Source organism: Anomalospiza imberbis, chromosome 4 (assembly GCF_031753505.1).
Source record: "Anomalospiza imberbis isolate Cuckoo-Finch-1a 21T00152 chromosome 4, ASM3175350v1, whole genome shotgun sequence".
NCBI lineage: Eukaryota > Metazoa > Chordata > Aves > Passeriformes > Viduidae > Anomalospiza > Anomalospiza imberbis.
Window position 1 is genome coordinate 9,526,424 of NC_089684.1, and position 25,173 is coordinate 9,551,596.

General features: G+C 34.9%; 1 protein-coding gene across 4 annotated transcripts in view; it reads left to right on the forward strand.

Annotated features, from left to right (window-relative positions):
• Positions 1–24,818, forward strand: part of GLRA3 (glycine receptor alpha 3) — an 81,754-nt gene extending 56,936 nt beyond the window's left edge. The window contains exons 7-11 of one of the 4 annotated variants that reach the window (XM_068187036.1): positions 2,105–2,242; positions 14,102–14,316; positions 15,889–16,035; positions 21,017–21,136; positions 24,297–24,818. In XM_068187036.1, the coding sequence (XP_068043137.1) occupies positions 2,105–2,242; positions 14,102–14,316; positions 15,889–16,035; positions 21,017–21,136; positions 24,297–24,569 (893 nt within the window). In that variant the 3' untranslated portion in view covers positions 24,570–24,818. The remainder of the gene's footprint in view (positions 1–2,104; positions 2,243–14,101; positions 14,317–15,888; positions 16,036–21,016; positions 21,137–24,296) is intronic. The other 3 variants (XM_068187037.1, XM_068187039.1, XM_068187040.1) reach the window with 3 other exon arrangements.
• Positions 24,819–25,173: the final 355 nt, after the last annotated feature.

A 25,173-nucleotide genomic window follows, 5' to 3' on the forward strand; every position in this document is an offset into this window, starting at 1 on the left:
TTAACATACTAGTGGAAACATTATACTATTTTAAATTTATTTGGTATAACAGAAACTCACATGTCCATTAAGTTCTCTATATTTTAAGACACTTTTAATTTGTGACTATGACCTTGGGTTACGAAACTGAAGTTATAGTTTTGAATGTGCTATATTTGGGCATTTAAAATGTAAAAATGACAAAACCTAATTACTACAGCAGCATTTTGAATATGCTGCTATTATTTTTACTATATTTAAGTACAGAAAAATTAGTGGGCAGAGTAGAAAATCAAAATTAAAAGCATGATTAGAGATGAATGAATTTGATTTAGTGAAATACATTCTGACACAGCAGTTGTTTCTTGCCAGTTCAATGAGTTTTACTCAGGGAACATTACTTCTGGCTATAATCTATATGCTTCAAGTGGTAATCTGCTTTACACACAACTGTTTTTTGTCTGAATTCATGCAAAGTTTGATAAGATATATACTTTTCATTTTCTACAGTTTATGGCATTTAATAGTGAATTTTAACTGTGTTTATGGAATATCATGAAATTGATAAGAAAAGCAAGTCTTTTCTTGATATATGCTTGTAGTAGTTTGAGCAATGTCCAATCTTAATTACTTAAAAGGATATGGTGGTCTCATTTTTATCATATTTATCCAGCCTCAAAAAAAAAAGTGCCAGGTAAATCAACAGTCAGCCTGAGTTCCTGTGAATACCCTGTATAAAGGTTCTCCCAAAAGAAACATCAAGAATTTAGAAGGAAGAAGAAATGTTGAAAATATTTTTTTCATTTACAATCACTAATTCTTAGCTCCTCATTTCATTCAACATAGATCAGAAAAGATTAAATTCATCTCAGTTTTCAGGTCAGCAGATCAGGTCACTGAATGCCATTTATAAGTGTATTAAAAGAGTAACAAAGTCACTGAATATAATGGGGTATGATTTATGCCCACACAGCAAAGAGGTTCATTTTTTGCTCAAACTCAAAATATCAGTAATTTTGCGCAGTTACTCTTAGAAGGTTCTGAAAAATATTCTTTAAACAGTAAATTGTTACTGAAAGGTTAAAAGAATTTCTGGTTCTCAACAGGTTATTTTCAACAGCTTATTAGTATTGGACTAAAGCAGAAAGGAAATATTGCAGTGAAGCTGAAAGCTAAAGAAATCAGATGAAAAAATTCTCCTTTTACCTTCTGGCTCCTTCTAGTATATGTGGCTTAAACTTGAATAAAAATATGAAGCCTTTTTTTTTTTCAGTTGTAATAACCAGAGAAAATTTATTTAGAAAGAAAATTAGAATGAAATGCCTGGGAAAGTGAACAGATCACACATTCAGAAGAACTAGGGGTATTTTCCCTATGATAAACCTTGCAAATATTTATCTGAGAGAGGAAAATAGAAGAAAAAGTACTTGTCTGTTGCAAAGTCTGGGCCTTGATTAGTATGTCTTTTGCTGTTATAGGTAATCTTATACACATGCATGAGATATGGATAAGTGCAAGAGTCTGAATATTAAAGCTGAGTGCTTATTAATATCATTATATGTCACGGTCAGTTAATATGAGAAGATTATAATCCATTGCTGTCCCATGTCTTGCTCCAGTCTGAGAGAAAAGCAGTTTTTCAATTCAACTAATACTACTGCAGAATTTTGAATTCATTGTTGTGTTTGAACAATTTGCACTTAACCATTCAAATTGACATAAATCCGTAAGCATAAATTTGATAATCCGCATTTCACCTCAGGTAAAAGGAGGAAGAGATCTGAATGTAAAGGGCCTATTTATCCTTCATGGATTGAAGAGAAAACGTTGTTCGCAAGCACCGAAGAGATTTGGATGTTTAGCTAATTTAAATGCTTTTATTGAATCCATTAATAGACCATCTAATTATAAGGATTTAAGAGTTTCATAAGACAGCTGTTTTGTCTCTTCCAATTCAGTGTGGTATAGAAAGGCAGATAAAAAATTGTGATTAAGGGGTACAAGCAGACCCTCTGTATTACCTCCTTTTTATAACTTTTAATTAAAATATTTTAATTTGATATGTTACTGCTTTTCAAAGTTTGCAGCAGACTTAGAGTTTATTTGGGTTTCTTCTTTGTTTTAGTTGGATACACAATGAATGATCTCATTTTTGAGTGGCAAGAAAAGGGAGCGGTTCAAGTAGCAGAAGGTCTCACCCTGCCACAGTTTCTGCTGAAAGAAGAAAAGGATTTATGTTACTGCACCAAGCATTACAATACAGGTAGGAAAGTGATTACAACTGAAAATACATTTAACATTTATTGTTATAATAAATGTCACAGTTGGGGTATATTTTAAATGTTCTCACTGAATTCAGAAGAGGGTTAAAACATACAGGTGCTTTGTGCAAGATAATGCAGTTTTAATAACTGGCAAACAAACCAAAACTACCTGAAGACTGAACAAACTTTAATTTTAGGTACCTTAAGAAAATATGGAGTTGAAATAATTCAGAAACTGTTCAATCAGGGGTTTTACTTGTTCAGTAGGTGCCATGACCACATTTACAACGGCCAGGTGTACAAACCAAACATGAGCATGCAGTGACAGGACAAGGGTGAATGGATTCAAACTGAAAAAGAGTAGGTGTTGATATCAGGAAGAAATCCTTCATTGTGAGGGTGGTGGGGCACTGGAACAGCGTGCCCAGAGAAGTTGTGGCTCCACCATCCCTGAAAGTGTTCAAGGCCAGGTTGGATGGGGCTCTGAGCAACCTCATCTAGTGAAAGGTGTCCCTGCCCATGGCAGGGGGGTTTGAGCTAGGTGGTCTTTAGGGTCTCTCAACTCGAGCCATTCTATAATTCTCTATGATTGTATGATACTGAATTGAAGGTTTGTTGAACTGAGATATTTAGGTCATCTCTGGGATTATTTGATAAAGGAGGGGATTAACATAAATAATATTGTTATTATGTTTTTATTTTTAATTGTGAAAAACTATTTCAATAACTGAACAATCACAAGCACAATAATCCTGCAAAGCAAAGCCTAAGAATGCACAGTTTATATATTGTCTTGAGGAAAAAAGAAGCTAAAACTCTTCCATTCTAATCCATATATCTTTTAATTTTTGCTCTCCGGTATGATTAAACATGTCTTAAAATTTAAGATCAGAATGATTCATTTGGATTCTGCTGAAATGCCAGGGAGAGAAAATTGAATAAATGGTGTTCATAAGGAATGTCCCGCTATGATCAAAATTAAGGAGGAGTGCTTTCCAGCACTGAGTTTTATCACAACTGCAGGGCTGCCCTAAGAGAAAGGAAGGTTCTCTCAATTTCCATTTAGAGGAGGAAGATACTGATAGAGATATTTTGAAGTGTTCTCTAAAATAAATTGGAAATACTTACCATGCACTTTTATTATACAAATACTAATATCTGGATAATCCTTGAAAACCTTCTAAAATTTGTGATACATAACCTATAGCAGAGTATTTTTTTCATTCAGACAGTTCTTTGTTAATGATTAGATAGAAATTCCTATTATTTCCTCTTTTCCTTTCTACCACAATCCTTATGACAAATAAGAAAAATTTATTTTCATTATTTTCTAGTCTCCTTTGAGATATATAAGCAACTTAGCCTTTCTTTTTAGGAGTCTCCTGCTTTTGTGCTATTTTAATGAGTATTTGTAATTGTATTCTATAGCCTGTATATGATATTAACTAATGAGAAATAATGGTATAGAGTATTCTTCTCTTTTCCTAAAGTTCATTTGCATAACATGATGCATCAAAAATCACTGAGAAATTAAGATATTACTGTGATGCTTAACATCATACTGAACGGAAACCTGGTTTGAAATTTCAGAATTTCCAGTGATTTCCAAACTCTCCATCCAAAGCTGAGTTGTACTCTTACTCATTTGTCTGAGAAATTACATTATAATTGTCTGAGTTTAAACCTTGTGATTTTGACTAAAACTTCATTTTTTCAATATTTTGAAGGCACTACATTTTTCTTCACAACCTGTTTCAAGCCTATTTAACTTAGTATCAATTTTTATCTAAGGAAAAATAGGAAAATATGCCATGCCCAGGCACACTGTACTAGGTTACATGGGGTCAGCTCATATGTACTGTTTTTTCACTGTGGCCCGAAGCTGAGTGCAGAAGCAGGAGCCACAGATGTTATCAACTGCATGTGAGGCCTCATGGTTCTGAAGATGTGGCTACAAGTGTGCTTGTGTCTGCAATTCTGTCACATTTAGGTGAGGGGAGGGGTTTACTGCAATAAGTCTAGAGGACCGTGTGGCCAATCAGCAGCCCGTTGTATTCTGTATTGCTTTGGCCAAACTGCATTTCTGTGAAAAACGTGCTCTAAGATGTGAGTGCGACCCACAGCCCTGGAAAGATGAAGCTCATGCCTGTACTGAAAAAGTAACTGGACCATTTAAATTATCCACAAAAAAAGCAAGGCGTTTGATAACACAGAAACCTGGGAAGCCTGGATGCAGTTGGAGGATGGGAATGTTAAAAGCAAATTGTTATGTCAGCAAACGATAAAGCAATTGCACAGCTGTGGGACCTGCCTGTGATGGGAAGGGGAAAAAATATGATGCTGATGCTGAGCAGCAGGTGGAAAGGTATGTCCTCACCAGCTGAGTGGGCTGCTCTGAGTTACAGCACCAAAATTACAGGTACAGAACTTTGTTAGGGCAAATCAGAAAGAAAAGGTGATTTTAGCCAAGAAGGACTGCATTTATTGTGAGAGTCTCCTCTTTGAGATAACAGTATTTTGTCCAAAGTATTATTTTTTTTATTTCAAATCTTCAGTATAAAGCAAGTTAGAAGGGTTTGGTTTCTAGGAGAGTAAGAATTCCTTTTATTTCTGTGTTACAACCAATATTATTAACTACCATTTGTAGGCTAAAACCCCATAAACCTTATATTAAAATAAAACAACAACTATTTTCACTGTGTCACTTGGATACGTGACCAGTATTGTGCTTTCTTAAGGCTTCTGCAATGAGATACTGCAGGCAGATATGCCTTTAGGATACTCCACAAGAACCAAAATTTACAAAAAGCAATTCTAATATGATGTGGAGTCTGTTTCTCTGGCCTATGACAGATTAGATAAAATAAATTGTTAAAATAATGCTAAGCAACTGCAGCTGGTATGCAGTAAGTGACCAGAGAATAGTTTTCAATTTTAATTCAGTTACAACATAGGATGGAAAGCTCCTCTGAGACATCCTGTAAAACAGTAAAAAATCCCAAAATTCTCCCTGTGAAGCAAATTAACACGAAGCTTCAGGACAGTATGTGGAAACTCATCAGTGCATGTCTCAGTGTTTCATGCCCAGTTGAAAATGGTTCACTGTAACCAGAGTTCAAAAACTTAACTGTGTCTAAATATAGAGACAGTTTCAGCAACAGTACAGCAAAATGGCTCATCAAATCTTGTGTTCTGAAGTGACACAGCAACATTTCTGATAATTTTCATGTTTTGCATCTACAGGCATATCCACAGCGACCAGTTTGGAAAGTGAAGTTGAATCATAGCAACCAGAAAAACCATCCATGAACCATTTACATTACAAGGATGGTTTTGCTTTGCCACATTCCTATGTGACATTAATTGCTTCCCTGGGCTGTTATGCAACATCTAAATTTTATTTCAAACACAGCTGCAAGAAGCCCAATATACAGTAGCATGAATTGATACATAATGGCATTGGCTAACAGGCACAAATGAGTCTTGGCTTTACTCCTGCATCACGGATAATGCTTTACACCCACACTTGAATGATGCTGCTCAGAACTGTCTTAGGTCTAATAATGCCTTTTGGATAAAAGAATTGGATGTAGTGATCCTGGAAACAGCAGAGCTATGATTGCTTCAGAACTGATAGATTCCGTGTGTAACCATTTCTGATAACTGCGGTCTTGATAAGCAGCATACTTCCTTAGCTCCACACTTCCCATCTGACTTCCTAATATGCACATCCCAAACACAATTCTTTCTCATTACCCCATTTGTTCCCCCATCATCAAAAACGGTTCTTAAAACCTGTAGATTGTGGCCCTTCTAAGTCTCACCTTCAACCAACCTAGTGCCTTATATTCAGCCATTTTCCTGCCCGCTTGATGATAGTGATTAAAGGAGACTGAACTTCAGTGTCTTACTCTGACAACAACTCAAACCCTTGCTTGTGTTGACAAACACCTAAACCACTCTTTCTGAGACTATAGGAGTGCTTTTAAAGACATGACTTTTTAACTCCCTCAGGTTTTTTTTCATAGACCATTTCTCCAAAAAGAAGGTTTATACTTTTTATGCAGGACATAGTCTATGGGTATGAAATCTCTGAAGCTGCTCATTCCTTCACTGAAAAAGCAGAAATTATAAACACATTCTAAAACAGAGCCTGTGGCAGGCTGAGAATGTGACCTTCCCTAGATGCACAAAATGGCACTGTCTGACTCCAACAAGACATTTTTCTCAAGGGCAAAGAGACCACAATTGTCAACTCTGCACTGATCAAAATTTGAGCATTCTACTTTAAAGATACATTGAATAAAAATTCATCATCTGTACTGAAGTGGGAACATTACATCTAGATGTCTCCTTAGTTTACACTTCTCCTCTCTCTGTCCCGGCTAATGCTGTGCATGGCAAGTCTTTCACCTCACAAGGCTTCTGTTCAGCTTGACATCTCTCAGGCTCCCAAGCCTGGAAGACCTGCTGCCTACCCAGTCCACCTCCAGCCTGTATCAGGGAAGGGGGTTGCCCTCATCACCCATCTATGCATTTGTCTTTTCCATGACGTTGTGCTGGCTTCTCCAGCCTACAAAGGTCCTGCTCAGTGTAGCTCAGTTCTCCTTTCTGAGGGACATGAGAACCACAAATGCAAATTTATCAAGATGAAAAAGAAATGGTTTTTCTTTTCCACATTTATTTTCAACTGTCTTTTAATGCAGTCATTATCAGTCTTACACCAATGTCAAGTTTACCACTTGCCTCAGTATTTTTTTCCAAAAAAAAGCTATGTAAAGACACTTCCTTCCTGTCCAGGAATTTATGTAGTCAAAGACAGGTGACAGCCTCAGCACTGATTTCCCCCAATATACTGCTGATATCTGCCGACTATGACTTGAAAGAAAAACTGAATGGTAGTACATTCCTAGAGTTGTTTAGTGAATCTTGGCTTTAGATACATAGACAAGTGCCATGTAAATGAAATTTTGTCTAGTTCTATGTGTTAGACACTGGAAAATCATAATTTCTTTTAAGCTGTATGAAGATAGATACGGTGTTTTATCTATTCTATGATGAGGAAAACACGAGTACCTTTATAAGCAGCTTTTATCAGCAAAATACACTCAAATTGCAATTTATATTAAAGTGCAAATTGGAAGGTTTCTAGAGACGGCACTTAACAAGTGCTTTTTAATTATCCTGACTTCTTCTTAGAAAGGTATGAAAATTATTTCAGCTAAGTTTACTAATATGCAATCAGTTTTATAGGTAAAATATCTTGAAATAACAAACTTTGCATACACATAATTTATGAATTTGTTTGTTTGTTTGTTTAAAAAATTTTATCCCTGGAAGGCAGAGGAACAGAAAGCATTTAGCTGTATTTCAGTAATAAGTAAAGCAGAGTTGCTCTCAAACAAAAGTGTCGCATTCTTAGAAGAATAAAAAGGAAACCTTGTCTTTACTGAGCAAGGTAAGATCAAGTGGACTGCTTTTCTTGTGGTGATCCTGATAATGATTCAAACAGGAGAGAAAGTAAAAGGGACAGTATTGCCTCATGGAAAAGTCATTTCATATATTTCATTCTCCTTCATCCTCTCTATGAAAATCATCTGCTATTCAGTGTTATACATAACATGCTGTTGCCAAGAGATGTTAATTGCAATCTTAATTTTAGCAGATGCAGAGAAAAAATAAAGCACTCAACAAAAGGCAAAAGGAAAGTGCTGGTGGTCTATGTGGTCCCTCTTATGGCAATACAGTTTTTTCCTCCTGAGACTGTCTTTTCAGCTAAGATGTTTTTTCAGTTAGAAGAAAAAGTTGTCCTCAGAATTTCAACACTGATAACTTCAAACAATTTTTTTTTCACCAATCCATTTTGTCTGAAGACAGTTGGAGCCAATAGCCACACTTTCACTAAAGGCAATGACCTTTGCAAGGGTGATTCCATCCTCTGTACTAGATAAAACATTAGGATTTATATATGCAGGGCCTTTAATAAAAGCATTGATTAATTATATGATGAATGATTTTGTCTCAGGACAATACTGATCAAGCTTCATCTGTCTGGGCCTTTAACACAGAGGTCTTTAAAGGACTAGCTTTCCACTACCTAGCACACTCCTCCCAGCTCAGGAGGAGACAAATGCCAGAACCAGCATTAAGGAAGGGCTGGAGAAATACAGCAAAGGGAAGGTCTGTGATGGCCTGCAGTAAGATCATATTTGCAATATATATTATATGTCATGAACTACCCTCATTGTGGGTTGTCCTGCAACAGATATTTGTTTTGAGTAAATATTTGTCCTTGTACAGAGAGTAGGTAGGAATACTGAAAGCACAGCAGTGACAACCATTTAGTAAGAACCTGTGAATCCAAGGCATTAAACTTTAGAAAGCAGTCACAGGCATGAGATACAGTAGCCATATTACAGCAATCTATACAAAATCCATTTCTTGAGTCCACCTATTGTTTCATTTTGGAGGAAGAGTCTTTAACTTTTGTCTTGAGAAGAAAGAACTATCATTACTTTTATCTCTATAGAGAAAAGAGTGTCAGCTGGCTTTTGCAATGTGTTATTTTTTCCACATAAGATAACAAAATCTGGTTTTTACATGTCTAAAAATGTTAAACACAGCAGAGGTTTAGAATAACACTGAGAGGGAAATCCTCTGTCTAATACAATGTTAAAGCTCATTTTGAATTTAGGATCTCTGTCAGGATATAGGGAGTAGAGGAATTGAGGTGCTTAAGAAATGGCTTTCCAGAAGACATACAAGTGGAAGAAGCTCTCTATTGTATTAAATCTAAAAAAAAAAAAAAAAAGTCAGCCATTTAGGTTGAGTATATCCTAGCCACTTAAGCAATCTCACTCTCCCTTTCTCCTTTCCTGCTGTCTCTCAGGTTTTTTTCTCTAATTTCATGCTAAGCCTTAGTCTCTAGCTGTTTTTTCAAGAGGAAAAATGAAGTGTTGCAAAGGAACAGAACCAGGACAGAACATCATCACAGTTCAATTGCCCCAGGACTCTGTTAGTAAATCTTCATAGCTAGCAATATTTTGGTTGCTAGACTGACTGCTTATTGGCTATAAGTCACTGGTAAAATTAGAATTTTTTAGTCTACATCCATACTGACAGATGTGTTGGAATCAGAATATGAAATATTTGCTTCCCAGATCCAAGACTTATTCTGCAGAGCACCATAAAGATTTTTTCAAATTTGCCTAACTGTTCAATTTTGCTAAGCTTTAAATCAACTCTATTCACCAAGCATATGTTTCTTATTTTAAGTAATTAGATTCATGTAATTTCATTAAGCTGAATAGTCTTTCAGCCAGTCCTCTCTATATCCATAAGATAGTTCACAGTAAATAATTTATTAGCACTATTGATGACTTAAAAGGTCAGATTACCATTTACTACTATCTAAAGTAGTATCAAGAATCTTCAGCAGATAGCTTTCCATTCTGCATGGATTAACAGTTGAACTCTGCATGTTTAGTTCTTTTCTCATTTGTTTATACTTATTCATTTCATATTTTATTATGTTATTAATTGTTTATTTTATAGTAGTTTAATAATTGTTACTCCTTCCTTAATTATTTCTCAGGCACACTATTTCCTTGACTCAGAATCCTGAAGTAATTCTCCCCTATTAAAACTTTCTGTACAGCTTCAGAAACAGCTACTCAGGCTTCCTGGGAATCGTAGCATGTTTATGGACATTGTAGGGGTACAGCAAGAAAAGCTTTCCCCAAAAGACACCCTAAGGGCTGCTAAAAGGACACAAATGCTTTTAACTCCTACCAGCTCTCACCTCTGGGACAGTTTTAGACAGATGAAACTATAAAAGAGGACTATTTATGGCTTGGATTTATGACTTATGTTTGATTTTTCTTGCACATCCCACACTACTGACAGTACCTTTTAATGACACAAGCATACTGCTGCCTGCATAGCCCATTTTTTAAACAGCACATGCCACAGTCAGAGGAGGCTGTGTTGTGTGATGACCTGAAGTAGAAAATTGCTCTTCTTGTGTTGGCCACGGAAGAAACAACAAAAATAGTATAATCTAGACACTGACTCCAAAGAAAAGCAATTTATGCTTTCTGGGCAAAAGAAATATCATATAGACTGACTACAATTTTATTTTTTCACTACACAAATGGTTTCAGTATGGACATTGAGTGGAAATCGTGCCAGTTCAGCAGCTCTAACATTGCTACCGAAGAATATGGGTATGAGATAAAAATGCACCATCACCAGTACATTCACTTCACACGCACAACGTTGATTAACGTTGATCAAGTCAGCACTTTAGGGGCCTTTCATGCACTTAAAACCCTGGTTAGACTACACTTACAAACACAAAAATGTAACCTCAATTCAAGAAAAAATATTTCTTTTGGGAAGTCCTGCATAGTTTTTCTTTCTTTTGCTTCACAAAAAATCCATTTTATGGATTGTGTGCACACTTATATTTAGCTTTAGTCTGAAACTAACACTGGGTCTTAATTTGTTGCTCAGCCTCAGCAAAGCCACAATACCAGAAGGGATTCCTGTCCTCCTGCTAGGCACTCTCTGGGACATTCACAGTGCATATCAAAATGAACTGCATCTTACCTTTCACGTCCTGCAAATGAATTATTAGAGCAAAGCTCTTCATTGCTTGTCTCTCTCATTCCCCAGCTGAGATAACTTTATGGGTATGTCTCTTTGTGGGTATGTCTCTTCTGATCCATTCAAATATCCAGTCAAATAGATTAAACCACAGCTAACCTGCCTTTGAATTTGAAATGGAATACAGGACGAGAAAGGAGGCCCACAGCTGGATGCTGCCTCAGGTGGGAAAAAAAAAGCACAGCCTCTGCTGGCTGGAGCTCACATCTGCTAGTGCAAGTGTTTTCCTTTTCCATTCAGCTTCATTAGCCAAGTTTATGCAGGTGGTTCTGATTTCAGTCAGGAAAGGCAAAAGCTAACATCAACTCTTTCACACTTAGACCACCAACTGCTGCAACTGCAGTGCTGAGACTGAGTGCCATCTGCAGCCCTTCTCCAACACTCAATAGTGGAGCAACAGAGAAGGGTGGCTGGCTAGCCACAAGTCTTCCCGAGGAGCTGCTAGATATTAATTTTTCAGGGCTGTACTGGAAGAGAGGAACACATTAGTAGAAAGCACTGGAAGTATGCCTGGCAAGTCCATAAACTCTCTGGGACTAAGACAAAGGCAGGACTCTAGGTCACACCTGTTGTGGAGCTAAGCAAAGGTATTTTTCTACTTTGAGACAGATTCCACTTTCTTTTTTTTTCTTTTTCAATTTTTTGTTCGGTCTTGATTTTATAGGTTTTGAGGGGTTTTTTTGTATAATTCCTCTGACACATCATTCAGTCCTAGCTCTGGCGTCTTCATTATCCCTGCTTTTTTCTCTCCTTCCCTGTGGCTACAATTTATTCTATTTGCACTTCTTTCATTAAAAATCTTTTTGAATTTTTTAGGATTCTGTTGCTTGCAACTATTCTTCTCTTCTCCTTAGTTCAATTGGATGTGTCAAATTTGCAACCAAATAAAATAATCCATTATCAGAGCTACTATATTATTTACTGTTAACTCTTTAGGACCACAGAATTTTTGTGCTGAGTGGTCTGCAATAGTTCAAGTCCACTGGAGTCCTCAGGAAAGAAACTCATCTCTCTTATCCCACATTTCTCTGGATGGGAAAAAAAAAACATAAAAACAGTAGCTAATGTTTATTGACACTTCATATATGCACATGCATACATTATGCAGTCTGATGCTCCTTAGTTTTCCTTCCTAATTTGTTTTGAAAGGAGAATATAGAACCCTATAAGAAGAAAATGTTGCATGCTGAACAATTCTTGCTGATATGCTGCCAAATAAAATGGCTTTGCTTAGACCTAGATTGGGCTGATGCATTTCTGTCACTCCTTACCACCACGATTTACTGTGATGTATGAGACAGAGACTGCTGCTGTCCAAGCCTGCTGAATTAACAGAAAGAATTTCACAAAAAAAAGAAATCTTCAGGGTAAGAACCAGTTTGAAGTAAGAATATGATTTCAACAAAGGCCAGTCAGTGCAGAACTTCTGGCTATGTGGGGTGTACTGAACTGCTAAGTGAAAGACTAAATTGCACTGGTATCCTTTTGAAGACCATGGAAGAGAAACATGGGGGAATATCCTGGCCTTTCCTGAAGCAAACACCGAAATTCCCATTCACATTTTTAAGCCAGGATTTCATCCCATGACTGAGGCAGGAATCAGTCTTGAAGCTGTGGTAACAGATGGTTGAGCCAGGATCTAGGACACAGATTTTGGGAGTGTAGATAGGATTCAGAAAATGTCAGCAATTAGGAATGGAACTAATAGTTGAGCTTGCAGATATAAAACTCCTGAAATACAGAATGTAACCTTAAAATTAAACATCATAATTAATGTCTTTCTAAATTTTTTTAGTGCCTCAGCAGAATAAAATTGTCATAAAATTACATTCATTATGGCATTGTAGAAAATCTAGTGGCCTGTTAAAAGAACTGTTATGAAAATAATGAAGTTCAGAAGCACTTCATATCCCTAGAATAAAAATATTTGTTTGACTTTATCTTAAGTTAATTTCTGTATGCCTAACACTATTGTCACATCATAAAACACAATATATTAGTAGAGGATAAGCTTATAAATCCATTACATATTTTTTTTTAATCTTATAAGTATCAAATCTCTATTGATGGGGAAAAATTTTGTATAAAATGTCATTTTGGTAACTAGAAATTGATTAGGAGAATATCTATCAAAGATAAGTGGAAAACACAACCAACGAGCTTCATACCACTTAAGAAATATATAACGATATAGCCTTCCTTGTTAAATTTAGAATTAGGGAACATTTTCACTCAAAATAAGGAAGAAAACTGAGTTATGTGTATTTGTTGCTGTGAGAAACTGTTTTATGTATACACCACTTGCAGTAACAGCATTGCCTTCAGCACCATCCTTGTTGTGACTGATATGGCCATTGGGCAGAATTAGAAAATCTAATGAGACTGGGTCAAGATCTGTGAAATAATATACAGCTTGCAGGTTGGGGAAAAAAAACCCAACCCCACAACAATGTGGCTAATCTAAAAATATGGGTTTATGAAATTTTTATGAGCTACCAATAGATTTTTTTTCCGGTTTGAATAAGTCAGTAGAAGTTCCTTAATGTTTAGCACCTGAATAAAACTAGGTCATTCAATAGCCTTCTTAAAGTTTCCTAATCTCTGGTCTTTCTAGTCTTCAGTCAGTGTTTGAAACTTGATAATTTCTCTTATGAGCTGAAACCATTTGAATGGGGACACAGGGAGAGATTTAGCAGATTCTCCTATTGATAACCTGATGCCCATACTGATATCACTATATTTTCCCAATTTTTAATAAAAATAAAATTAAGTTTAAAGTTGAATCAAATATAAAGGAGATATTATACAATGGGGAAGCAAGCATTTTTCTTGTGCTCAAAATCATTATCATTATGATTTCCAAATCATAAGTCACAAATAAAAGTGTGATCACACAGAGGAAATTCCCTATTGTTATAATTAATCATGGGGGTTTTGTATAAGAAAATAAGATTTTCAGACTTATCAAGTGCTTAATTTTTCAGATATTCTGCCCCTTTTCTTTCCAGTAGACACTCCTGTTATAATGGGGACTGTCTGTATTACAAGTCACTGTAGAGAATTCAAAACATAAATCTTTTTCTAGTGAACAAATATATTTGACATAGCATACATTCTTTAGGAGTGTGCACTAGATGCTGACAGTAAAAGCATTCTATTTCTCTTGAATATTTCTTCTTTGTTGTAAAAAGGAAAGTTTACGTGTATTGAAGTCCGATTCCACCTGGAGAGGCAGATGGGTTACTATCTCATCCAGATGTACATACCAAGCCTCTTGATCGTGATTCTCTCCTGGGTGTCATTTTGGATCAATATGGATGCAGCTCCAGCCAGAGTGGCTTTAGGCATAACAACTGTACTGACCATGACAACACAAAGCTCAGGCTCACGAGCATCTCTTCCAAAGGTAGGCTAAATGTCTTTTGTTTGTACTGTATTAATCATAATGTTATGTGACAAACACTTCCAGTCAACCTTATGTGTTGTAATTATTAGCATCCAATCATTTCCTAAACCAGCAAAATAATTTTGAAATATTTAGGGATTTTTTTGATTCTCCAATCAAATATATTCTATTTCTCCCCTGTCTCTACTATATAGCCAGCTACATATCTAGTTAATTCCATAAACCTTAACAAGTAGTGAAAACAATGTTATTCAATTTTATATAAACCCTGCTTAACAACTGACAGGCTCATCCTTTTTCACATCCCAGTTATCTGGTGACATGCTAGCAGATATGACTGAAATTCTAAAGGCCATAGATTCTTACCATAGATTCTCAATTATATTCCTTTCTCAAAACTGCCTAAATTATGAATTAGATCACCAGTTACAAACATATTTACATTAAGATGTAGAAAAATGTGAACCTTAACAGCTCCAAACAATTGCACAAAATTATTCTCAACACAATGAAAATCACTTAAAGTTTATTTCTATGATTAACTATTTCCGTTTTCTGAATTGTAATTGCTTTAAATATTTTCTGTTTCATTTTAGGGCTTATTCCTTTACCATCTACATGTACCATTGCAGCTAATAGAAATAAAATTTAAATGAAAATAAACAATAAAATAAACAACAAAAATAAACAAAGTTCAATTCTATATAAGTTTTAACATGATGTTTTTGTCTAATTAACTTTTTTTTAAGTAAAACAGATTTGAGCATGCTTTGTGTCCCAGATATATGAAGCTGAATGCATCCAAAGTTAGCATCAACAGCTAAAATGGAATGCTCTAAAACCTCAAAAAAATAACAGTGTAAGAGGCTAACAGAGAGCTGCAGGTTATTTTGTCACATTTTCAGGCCTGAAGTTAGTTATGTTTGCTTATATAAAAAAGCTCTTGTAACGCTGCAAAGACGGAGTAGGCTCAGATCATGTCCTGCATCTGGTCTTGGCAATACAGGATTGCAATGAGCTCTGACCTGCATCTGATTTTTAGTACTTTCACTGTGACAAAACTACAGGACTAATTTCAAACTATACATTTGATTTCCTGTGCCTATATTAGCAAAGAATGAACCCATCTGACCTATATCCTTTACCTATCTCCTTTCTTCTACCTAATTTTTATTCCAGGAACTTTCAGCCACATCCATTTTAATACAGGAATTCCAGCTAGTCCCACTACAAGCTATTTTTTGCTTCCTTGATGTCATTCACGTATCTCAGTGGAACAAATGAAGGAAAAGCATGTGTTTTTTGAAGATTATTTCATTTGTGATGTAATACACTATAAGGAACTGTTAATGATTTGAACATATTTTGTAAAAGAATACATTTTTTTTACAAAAACTCTACGTTTATAGATTGAATTGTTCTTCTTATTATTGTCTTTCACGCAAGGTTTTTTCAAGAAAAGTATTGTTGGGATATGGAGATATTAATGCACTTCCTCCTGCCATGAAGTACTAAACTTCACATCTGTGGAACATTTTAACACACTCAGGCTTCTCCTGCCTCCTCTCATAGGTGTCATACGTCAAAGCGATTGACATCTGGATGGCGGTGTGTCTGCTCTTTGTGTTTTCTGCACTTCTGGAGTATGCAGCTGTAAACTTTGTGTCGAGGCAGCATAAAGAGCTTCTGCGATTCCGACGCAAGAGGAAGAAGAGCAAGGTAAAAGTGACGGTGTTCTCAGCTTTTAAAGGGCCTGACTGAATTGTGCCAGGATACAGGGCTAATTTGGTCAACACACTGCAGCTTGAAGTGGCAATAGAAATAAAATGGCAACACAGCATAAAATTCACTATAGGCAGAGGGTCACTACAAGGACTGTGAATTGCATAAATCCAACTTGAATTCTCAAAAGAGGGATTAAGAGGGATTTAAATGATGCATGGGCCATGTGGGAGCCATCTGCACAAGCATGAATTTCACTCTTGGAAGAGTTAGATTACACTTCAGTGAATGAATGTTACTGGTGTTTGCAGCGGTTTTTACTACTCTGAGATTCAACGGATGTTGTTTCCCAATTTCATTCTAATACTCAATTGAAAGCCTCAACAGCTGTGTTTCATGCAAGTATTCTTTAAAACACAAAGTACTTATTCAAATAATATTATTGGTATATTTTACTTTAAAAGGCTGGTAAGTTTGGGGTTTTTTTCTTCTGTCTGGTAATTTTGTTTTAGTTGTTAATATTATTGGTAAGAAATTTAATTATAATAATGGTTATTAGTATTTATATTAGAGCTGGAGCTATACAGACTACCAGTAAAATAACTCGCTACCAGTGTGCAAAGCCAAACAGCTAAGGTTACAAGTTTGAATTCTGAAATCTGTAGTTAAACCAAGCAATAAGGAACATTTCTTACAATGAGTAACTCCTACTTTGGATTTTACAAAGTGTAACTAGCTCTCCAGTCTACTTATTAAATGAGTACCCCCCCACACCAAGTAATGCAGAGCCTGTCATTATCAGTCACTATCTAGAATATTACAGGTGGTTGAAAGTCTGGCCATAGCAACATGATTCAGTTCAATCATCTTCATTCCTGAAGACTTAGTCTACTGCTTACATCAGCAGGAGAAGATATTTTACAAGTTTCCCTCTTACTTAGAAGATCTGTACTGCTGTAAAGCCTACCTAAGCAGTCTCTGTTAGTAAGACTCAGTGTTAAAAGGCACACCAGACAGTCAGGTGAAAATGACATTTTCTTATATTTGCCTGTCCCTGTGTGGTGAGTCCCAGACTCTTCAGCTGCACAAACTCATGTACTGTAGACTAGAGGATGATTCAGACTGCAAGTACCCGTGTTCAACATTTGACCCTGTGAAAAATGTGCTTCTTTCTTCCTGCTGACAGTAGCAGAAAAAACAGCAGTTTTGTAACAAGGTGTTTGTTCTTGGAATATGGCAGCTCTCTGAAAGCTGTCCTAAGTTTTGGAATGGGAAGAATGGCTGGGGGGGGAGCAGACAGAAATTACTGGACAGGGGGTAGGTAAGTCACAACAAGTGAATTGTGTATCAAACAGCTGTGGTAAGTGATATATTATGTCACTATACTTTTAGTTCATTCATCTTTCTCAGCATCTATTAATGTTTCTTCTGGATCTCAAGCAAATTTACCAGTTTCAACTTAAGTGATATCTCTCTTAAATGAAGGTCAATTATTATGACCACAGGATTAGGAAATGGCAGGAAGTATCTTCCTCAGAATCAAACCAAATTTCTTTTCAGCTCCTTCTTAGCAAGACTTCCAGTTCACCAAAGACACTCGTTCAGGAATCACAGTCAATTACATTTCAGCCCAGAGGTATGTGAGAGAGGAACCACAATATTAAAAGGACTTTTAAGAATAAAAGGACTTTTAAAGAAAAATGGTTTGTGCATGAATAACCGCATTGGCTTAAGTGTTTTTCATGGTATTTTTGAATTCACACTTAAAAGTCCTTATTCTAATTTTACACTTCATTAGACAGAATTTAGTTTCAGGTAGATTGCCTGTTAAATTCTCATAAAATGACAGGGTCAGAATTAGAGACTTTAGAGTGTACAATAAAGTACCAAGTACTTTGCTTTGATTCTGAAGGATGGAGATGTGCATTTCAATGTTTTTCTTCATAATGTACCTCAGGTGAGGGTATTAAATATACTCAGGGGTGTAGGGCTTTCCCTTCTCCCTGTACCTATATGTTTCATCATGAGACAAGCTTCTCAGTCTAAATTTACCACAAAATTCTTTGTTCCTGTGTAAGGTTATGATTTTAGGAAAATAGTAACTTTTCTGAAAATATTAATTTCATTAGATGATTTTTGACTCATTCTAATTCCATGTAGAGTTAGAGCTCCTGGACAGAGTTAATCACTGAGAATGCACCTTCTCAAACTCTAGAGACAGCTCAGCTAATTGCTTCTCTGTTTCTCAATGTTTTATGAAACCTTGTCTTGCCCAACAAGAACACAGGACTTGAAACATTACAGCATGGAGATTTTATCTCTTAAAAAGAAATTTGGATCACATCTTAAACCCTCTGTTATACAAATAATAAATAAATGAGTCTTACAGATTAAAAACTGCAGTTAATAACTTGCCTTCCTTACCACAAATGTTATTATTTATTCACCACAATTTATAACATGAAATGCAGGACTTAGGATTATTACTCAAAGTAACTTTGTTTTCCTTCTTCTTTTGTCTTTTTCAAAGTCAAATTACTGTAGTTTATGCTTATACAGATTTTTATGTTTGTTATTCCTTTGGACTAGGTCAAACAGCCACTGGCTCTCAGGGATTAGATTGTATTGACTTTGAAATCTGCCATGTGTTAAGAAATGTTCATTTGACCGTAAAGTCAAGAGGTGAAAAGATGTTATGTAAAAAAGCTGCATTTAAAATAAACTTTAGGGGCTTCCTTGAACATTAAGTCTTCATCCTTGGCAAAGAGAAAACCAACATTCTATTCAGTATTTACATTCAAAACTATTAGAGAAATAAAGCAGATAAGATTACTTATTAGACTTTTTCTTTCTGTATGCTTACCCTCTTGGAACATTTTACGAAGATCAGGTTTTTTTACTAGGTGTATTCTAAGTGTTGAATACAGATTTTTTTTGCTACTGGCATTTTATCTACAAGGGTACAGCAAAACTTCCAGTCATTTGATATGTTGCAAAAGTGCAAAAAATACATCAGTCTGGAAATGTTTCATTTTCAGGTATGTGTAGGGCAGATGAAGAATTTCCAAAGTCTATTTTCTTTGTAATTAGAAAGATATGCTTGTTGCAAGAAATATTTACTTTTAGCAGTTTACCAAAGAAATAGTCCTATGATTGAATTTTAGTGTCTTTGGGAGGTAAGTGGATCCATTTTCCTGACTTAAGTAAAGATCATTCATACCTAATTCATCCCTGCCAAAAAAATTCCACAAGGTCCCCTGAAATCTATTCCAATTCTTTAAAAAGTTTTTTTTTTTTTTGATATTGTGTTTTTTAGCTTGTCATATCTTGACTAGAAAGGACACAGAAACCAGATTTCTTCATTCCTTCATGTCACCATTTGCACATTTCCATTCAGTCTTTTTTATAAATATTCCCAGTGGGTATAATTTTTGGGTTTGGTTTGCTTTGGGTTGTCGGGTTTTGGTTTTGTTTTTTTCTCGTTCACCTTCCCTGGAAATTCTCCTAATAGTCCATATAATTCCTCAAAACTATGTTTGCAATATGAACAACATGAAACCTATACAGTAACAGCTGAAAGCAGCCAAAGGATCACGAGATACAAGTAACAGGGTTGTTTATCCGAACCGGTTTTCCATTTGCCTTTTAAACAACATCATGTTATTGACCCATATCATGATTGTGATCTCCCATATCTTCTGGGTCTTTTTCCAGAGAAACATTGGAACACTGGCTTTCCATCTAATGCAAAGCTGATTATTTCTGGCTAAATGTCATATTTACTGATTCTCCTGTATTTTTCAGATGCTTTGTTTGAATCAATGAATTCAATTTTATTTCTAAACATATCCTCAAATAAATTTTCAGGTTTTCATCGTCTGGAATATTTTTTAAATTAATTGAAACTGTGGGTTATGTCCTTCTGAAAATACAGAGGAACTGGAATCTCTCTATTAAGAAGCATATGTTTGAACCTGGATAAGACCCCTGCAGTAAATTCTATTGTTATAGAAATTCCAGTTCTGTACAGAACTTCAACAAGACATTTTGGCATCCAGAGTTCATCTATCCTTCCCATTTTCCTTATGCTTTTTCCACTTATAGCCACTGCTTTTTTTACACACCATCTGGTTCATTTGCAGCCTCCCTTCCCAGACAACAATAACAGCAGCATCAAAGGCAATTCTTAGGTACAATTGCACCCTCTGGCCACCATTTTTATGATTGTAAGTATGGATTTCACTCAGTGATTCCAAATTACTTACAGGCAAATCTCTTTTCAGAGGCTCAACCCAGTTTGGTCAGAATTAGAAAAAATTTTGTAGTGTCTGGGATTGTGTTATAAATTCATTTATAAATGAAAGCTGTTGTTGCAACATAATGTACAACCTACTCAATGTTTTTTTCCAATAAGCATCATGGTAGGTATAGGAGATTTTTTTTCAAAGGGTCTAATGTCTTTATGATTGCACAAATAGCATAACGAATCCTGAGAACAGGGGAATTTTGGTTCCCAATTTGAGGGAAAAAAAAAAAACAAAAAAAAAAAAAACAAAAAAAACCCAAAAACCTGGCCAGTGAAAAGAACTATTCAGAAATACTGTGTTACCGTTCCTTCAGAATGAAAGTTAATTATTCATTTCCTTCCTAAAAGACAAAATGAAAAAAAAAGGCAGAAAAAGTCATACAGGGATGCTGAAACACACCTATGTTCATTGTTTTTTTCTTAGTTGCATTTACATTCTATGGGAAAAATATTAACTGTGTACATATACTGAATAATAACAATTTGATTTTAGGTTAGCTGTTAATATATTTAGGTTTTGGGAATATTCAGTCTGTCAGTTCTATTTTCAAAATCTAAAGATCACCATATCTTTAGAGAGGAAAATAGACATGCAAACTAGATTGTCTTTAATGGTAATCACGCCTTTTTTCTTTTGTTTTCTTTTTGGTCAACCATCCATTTTGATGAAAGTATTTTGAGGGAGTTCTTGATGGAAATGAAATCAGTGAATCATTACAGCATAGCAATGGCTTGAGAAGTGCAGGACGTATAGACGGGACTTTGCCTCAAATCTACAGTACAAATTTAAGGGTAAACTATTGAGAAGATGTCCCATTTGTCATAATGTGCTATCCAACCATTGACAGAGGCCCTGTCCTTTTGTCTACAATAACGTCTTCCCATGTGAACTTCATGTACCTTCATTGCTACCTGTATGTGATGACGTGAAATGTTAGTAAAGGTACTGTCTTGTTAATTTCATAATCCATTTTAATCTGTTTAAATCTGGATTAAAACACAGTACTAAAATTCTGCACTGTTTGTAGTGCAAAACCACTCAATACCACGTTCCTTCTCGAAACTGAGCAATAAAAAAGAGAGTGTTCAAATTACCAAAGTCAAGGCCTCAAATAAGTTTTTGAGTTGTTGCAACACCTTACAATCAAATGGCTATGGAGTTACTTTCAGCCCTTATATATGTGTTTTTTCTCAAGATAAATGTATTACTAAGCACACTAACTGAAAACACCATAGTCACAAGACCACAAAACTCACAGTATTCTATTCATTTATAGCTAAGTATTTTGTAGAACAATACTGATACAGAAGTAAATGAATTGAAATTATTTCCTTCAGACCACTAAAGAATTCCAACTTTCCAAATAAAACTTCTTATTTCACTCCTTAATTACATTAGTTTTAATAGAAATTATAAAATATTTAAATGTAACTGCATGCAGAACAACTTTCAGGTTGTTAATTCTAAAGCTGAATGGGTGAAAAATTCATTCAAATCAAACTCTTACTAAAGTTCATTAATAATAAGATTTTTAAAGTTTTAACAATAATCGATAATAAATAGTTTTCTTTAGTGATAATATACTCAAAAGGACACAAAAGAAACAAAAGCTTCCTTATGAATTAAAACAAATAATTCTATTAGTTCAGCCATTATGCAGGACTTTTTCAGGAAGATTCACTGTAAAGGCTCTCAGCTGGGTCATACAGATGAAATACAGGAGGTCTGCAAGCACTAAAATAAGGAGACACCTGTCCTTTAAAACATTCTAGGGGATCATTCCATTCAGGTAAACCTGAAACAAAGACAGTAAAGTCTTAGTATATAGTGCCTGATCCTGAAAACACGCACAGCTGAAATCTACTACTCAAAAGAATAATTTTATTATCTTTCTCATCCTGTGCAGTCATAACCATTATTTTCTGGAGAAGCATAAAAAGACAAAATCCTGAAGTGTACATATGCAGGTGTTTAAATGGCAAGTTTATAGTAAATTCTCACAGTACATGCATTTCTAACTTAATATTTCTCTTAACAAAAGAACTGGAACAAAACACTACAACTGTTCTAGAATAATACTACATTAAAGATGATATTTCCCATTCTTATCTGACAGGAGAGGAACACTATTGCAGTAATTAAATCTCTGTTTTATCACGTCATCAAATAATGATCCTATCATTTTGTATTTCTGTTTTTCATTTCCATAGTAAAGTCAGTCAGTGATTTTTCCTCCTTTTCTTTCATGTTAATTTTTCTTTATTTTTATTTTTTAAAGGCAAATTCTAATACAGATTTTGGATATAGTAGTTTCAGTGAACTTTGTCAGTCTCGCTATTTTTTCAATTTACATGTATGAAGAAGTATTTCAGTAGGTTGATATCTACATCTCTGCTGGATGATCATGCTGATGGCCAAATAGTTCACTTCAAACTTAGTAATTTATCTGCATTCTTTTGTAGCTAACACATTCAATTAATATTGATAATAAAACTCAGATTTCTATTTAAACAAAGTAATTAGCAATTATTTGAATAATGTTTTAATTTTTTTAATTAATTCTTCATTGAAAAGTGTTTTCAGATTTTCAAAATGTCAGACATTTTCAAAATCTGAAAAATTGCAACTTTAGATTTAATTTGTGCTCATTGAGAAATTGCATTTTTATGGAGTAAGAGGTTAAAGTAAAACAAAAAATGCTTCTATTGAATTGAAATAGTAATTATTTGACTTGTTTTGGTAAATAAATATTTTTAAACTTATTTTAATTTCAGATAGGAAGAGCTTTAAGTTATCAAAAATTCTCCTACAAAAGAAAAATTGACAGCTGTCCAACTGTTTTTATAATACTTGTAAAAATCATTTTTCAAAATACTTATTTAAGAATTAATGTAATAATTTCTGTATTGCATAAAAATGTAAAATCCTAAAGCAACTAGGCTAAATTAGACATGTAAAATTGACATTCCTGATTTTTAAATTAGTATTGAAAAAATGATGAATGTCATCAAAATCATATAATTGTTCTTGAGTAGTCTACATAAAGGAGTACACTGGAATATATTTCAGAATCAAATCTAGCCCAGACTTCACAGATTATGTACCATTTATTTGTCTGCATATGTGCCTTTTTTATTACTTGAGGATACCTAGGAAAAGAGAAGTAAAAAAGACACAAGCTACATTTTTATATTGTATGCTATAAAAATATGTGTATCTTCAAAACATCTACCGTTTCTGTGCCATGTGATTCAGAATCACTTTCTTTTATAGTTCCCTAATCCTGAATGTCTTTGCCAGTTTTCCCCTGAATTGACAAAAGGAGTCAGAAGAAAAATCTGGCCTTTAGCTTCCATTTCCTTTACTTTAAACTAAGATGCTGCACACTATTCTCTTTATCCGATGCATTCACAGGGAACAGCAGAAATTAGGCATACAGATAAGATTAATTAAATATATGTGGCCAAATGAGCAGAATTCTGACTAATATAATGAATGTGTATATCATTAGTGGTTTTATGATGATTATTTGCAGAGGCCAGGATCCTGGGTTGTAAGGCAATGGACAGACTTAATAGCTGTTTTCTAAAAGACCAGTGTGAAATTTGTCCATTTGAAGACTGCACATATTTACTGTAAATGGGGAAACTTAAACCAAATCAGAAGCTGTGTGCCCAATTACCACTAGTTTACTAGGCTTTGTCATTTCTCTAAATAGTTTACAGAACCTATAAACAAACAGAAAAATTCTGTGCTTATTAACAATCCAGCAATATTTTTGGCAGACTGATAGGGATGAAATTTCAACAAGTTAAGATAAGGTGTGGATTCAAGAAGTCAATGAAGTAATGGTGCAACTGCTATTTAGCAGCAGGTAAGATTTCTGTAAATAATAATTAAAAAAAAAAAAACTTCTTGCTGTTTTTCTTTCTTTTCCTCTTTTTTTTCCAACAGGATGATGATACACGTGATAGTCAGTTTAGCATTACAGCATATGGAGTGGGGCCATGTGTGCAAGCAAAAGACGGAATAACACAAAAGGGGCCAAATAATCCTGTTCAACCTGTACCAAAAAGCCCTGATGAGATGAGAAAGGTATTCATTGACCGGGCCAAGAAGATAGACACAATATCCAGAGCTTGTTTCCCATTAGCCTTTCTGATTTTCAACATTTTTTATTGGGTTATCTACAAAATCATCAGGCATGAGGATATTCACCAGTAACAAGATTGAGGCTTGCAGTACATAAAGATCTGGCTGTCACACTCAGCAGGAGGCTTTTTGTTAGAAATGCACATCAGAGGAGTGATTGGAAGAGTTAAAAACAATGAGGTGGAGAAAAAGGATCCTGCATGGCCTGCAGTGACCAGCTACAGTGGGATGGAAGAATGGTGCCCAGAGAAGATACATCTGCTATTGCAAACTTTCCTTGTCAAACTAAATGTTAACAATTTTGCATTAAAAATCACTCTCGACTGAAACTTTTCTGCCAAATATTTATACTGTTACATAGTGGTATAATTGTACAGTACTCTTTGATGGTCCTTAATTTTTTTTAATTCTTGTGTATTTTTAATTTTAAAACTGTTTCCAGAATATCCTAGGTGAATCCCACAGTATTACAGAATAGATTAGTGTTTGTAAGTTTTATTTTAATTTTACAATATAACTGATGATTGCAGAAAACAGTTTAAAGGACTTAATCTAGTCTAAAGGACAGTACTGGTAGTTTTACAATGAACATATTTAACATTTTTAAGTCATTTAATTTATTCAATATACTTCATATGACTGTTCCCCTGGAAGGTGTATGTTAAAATAATCTCAG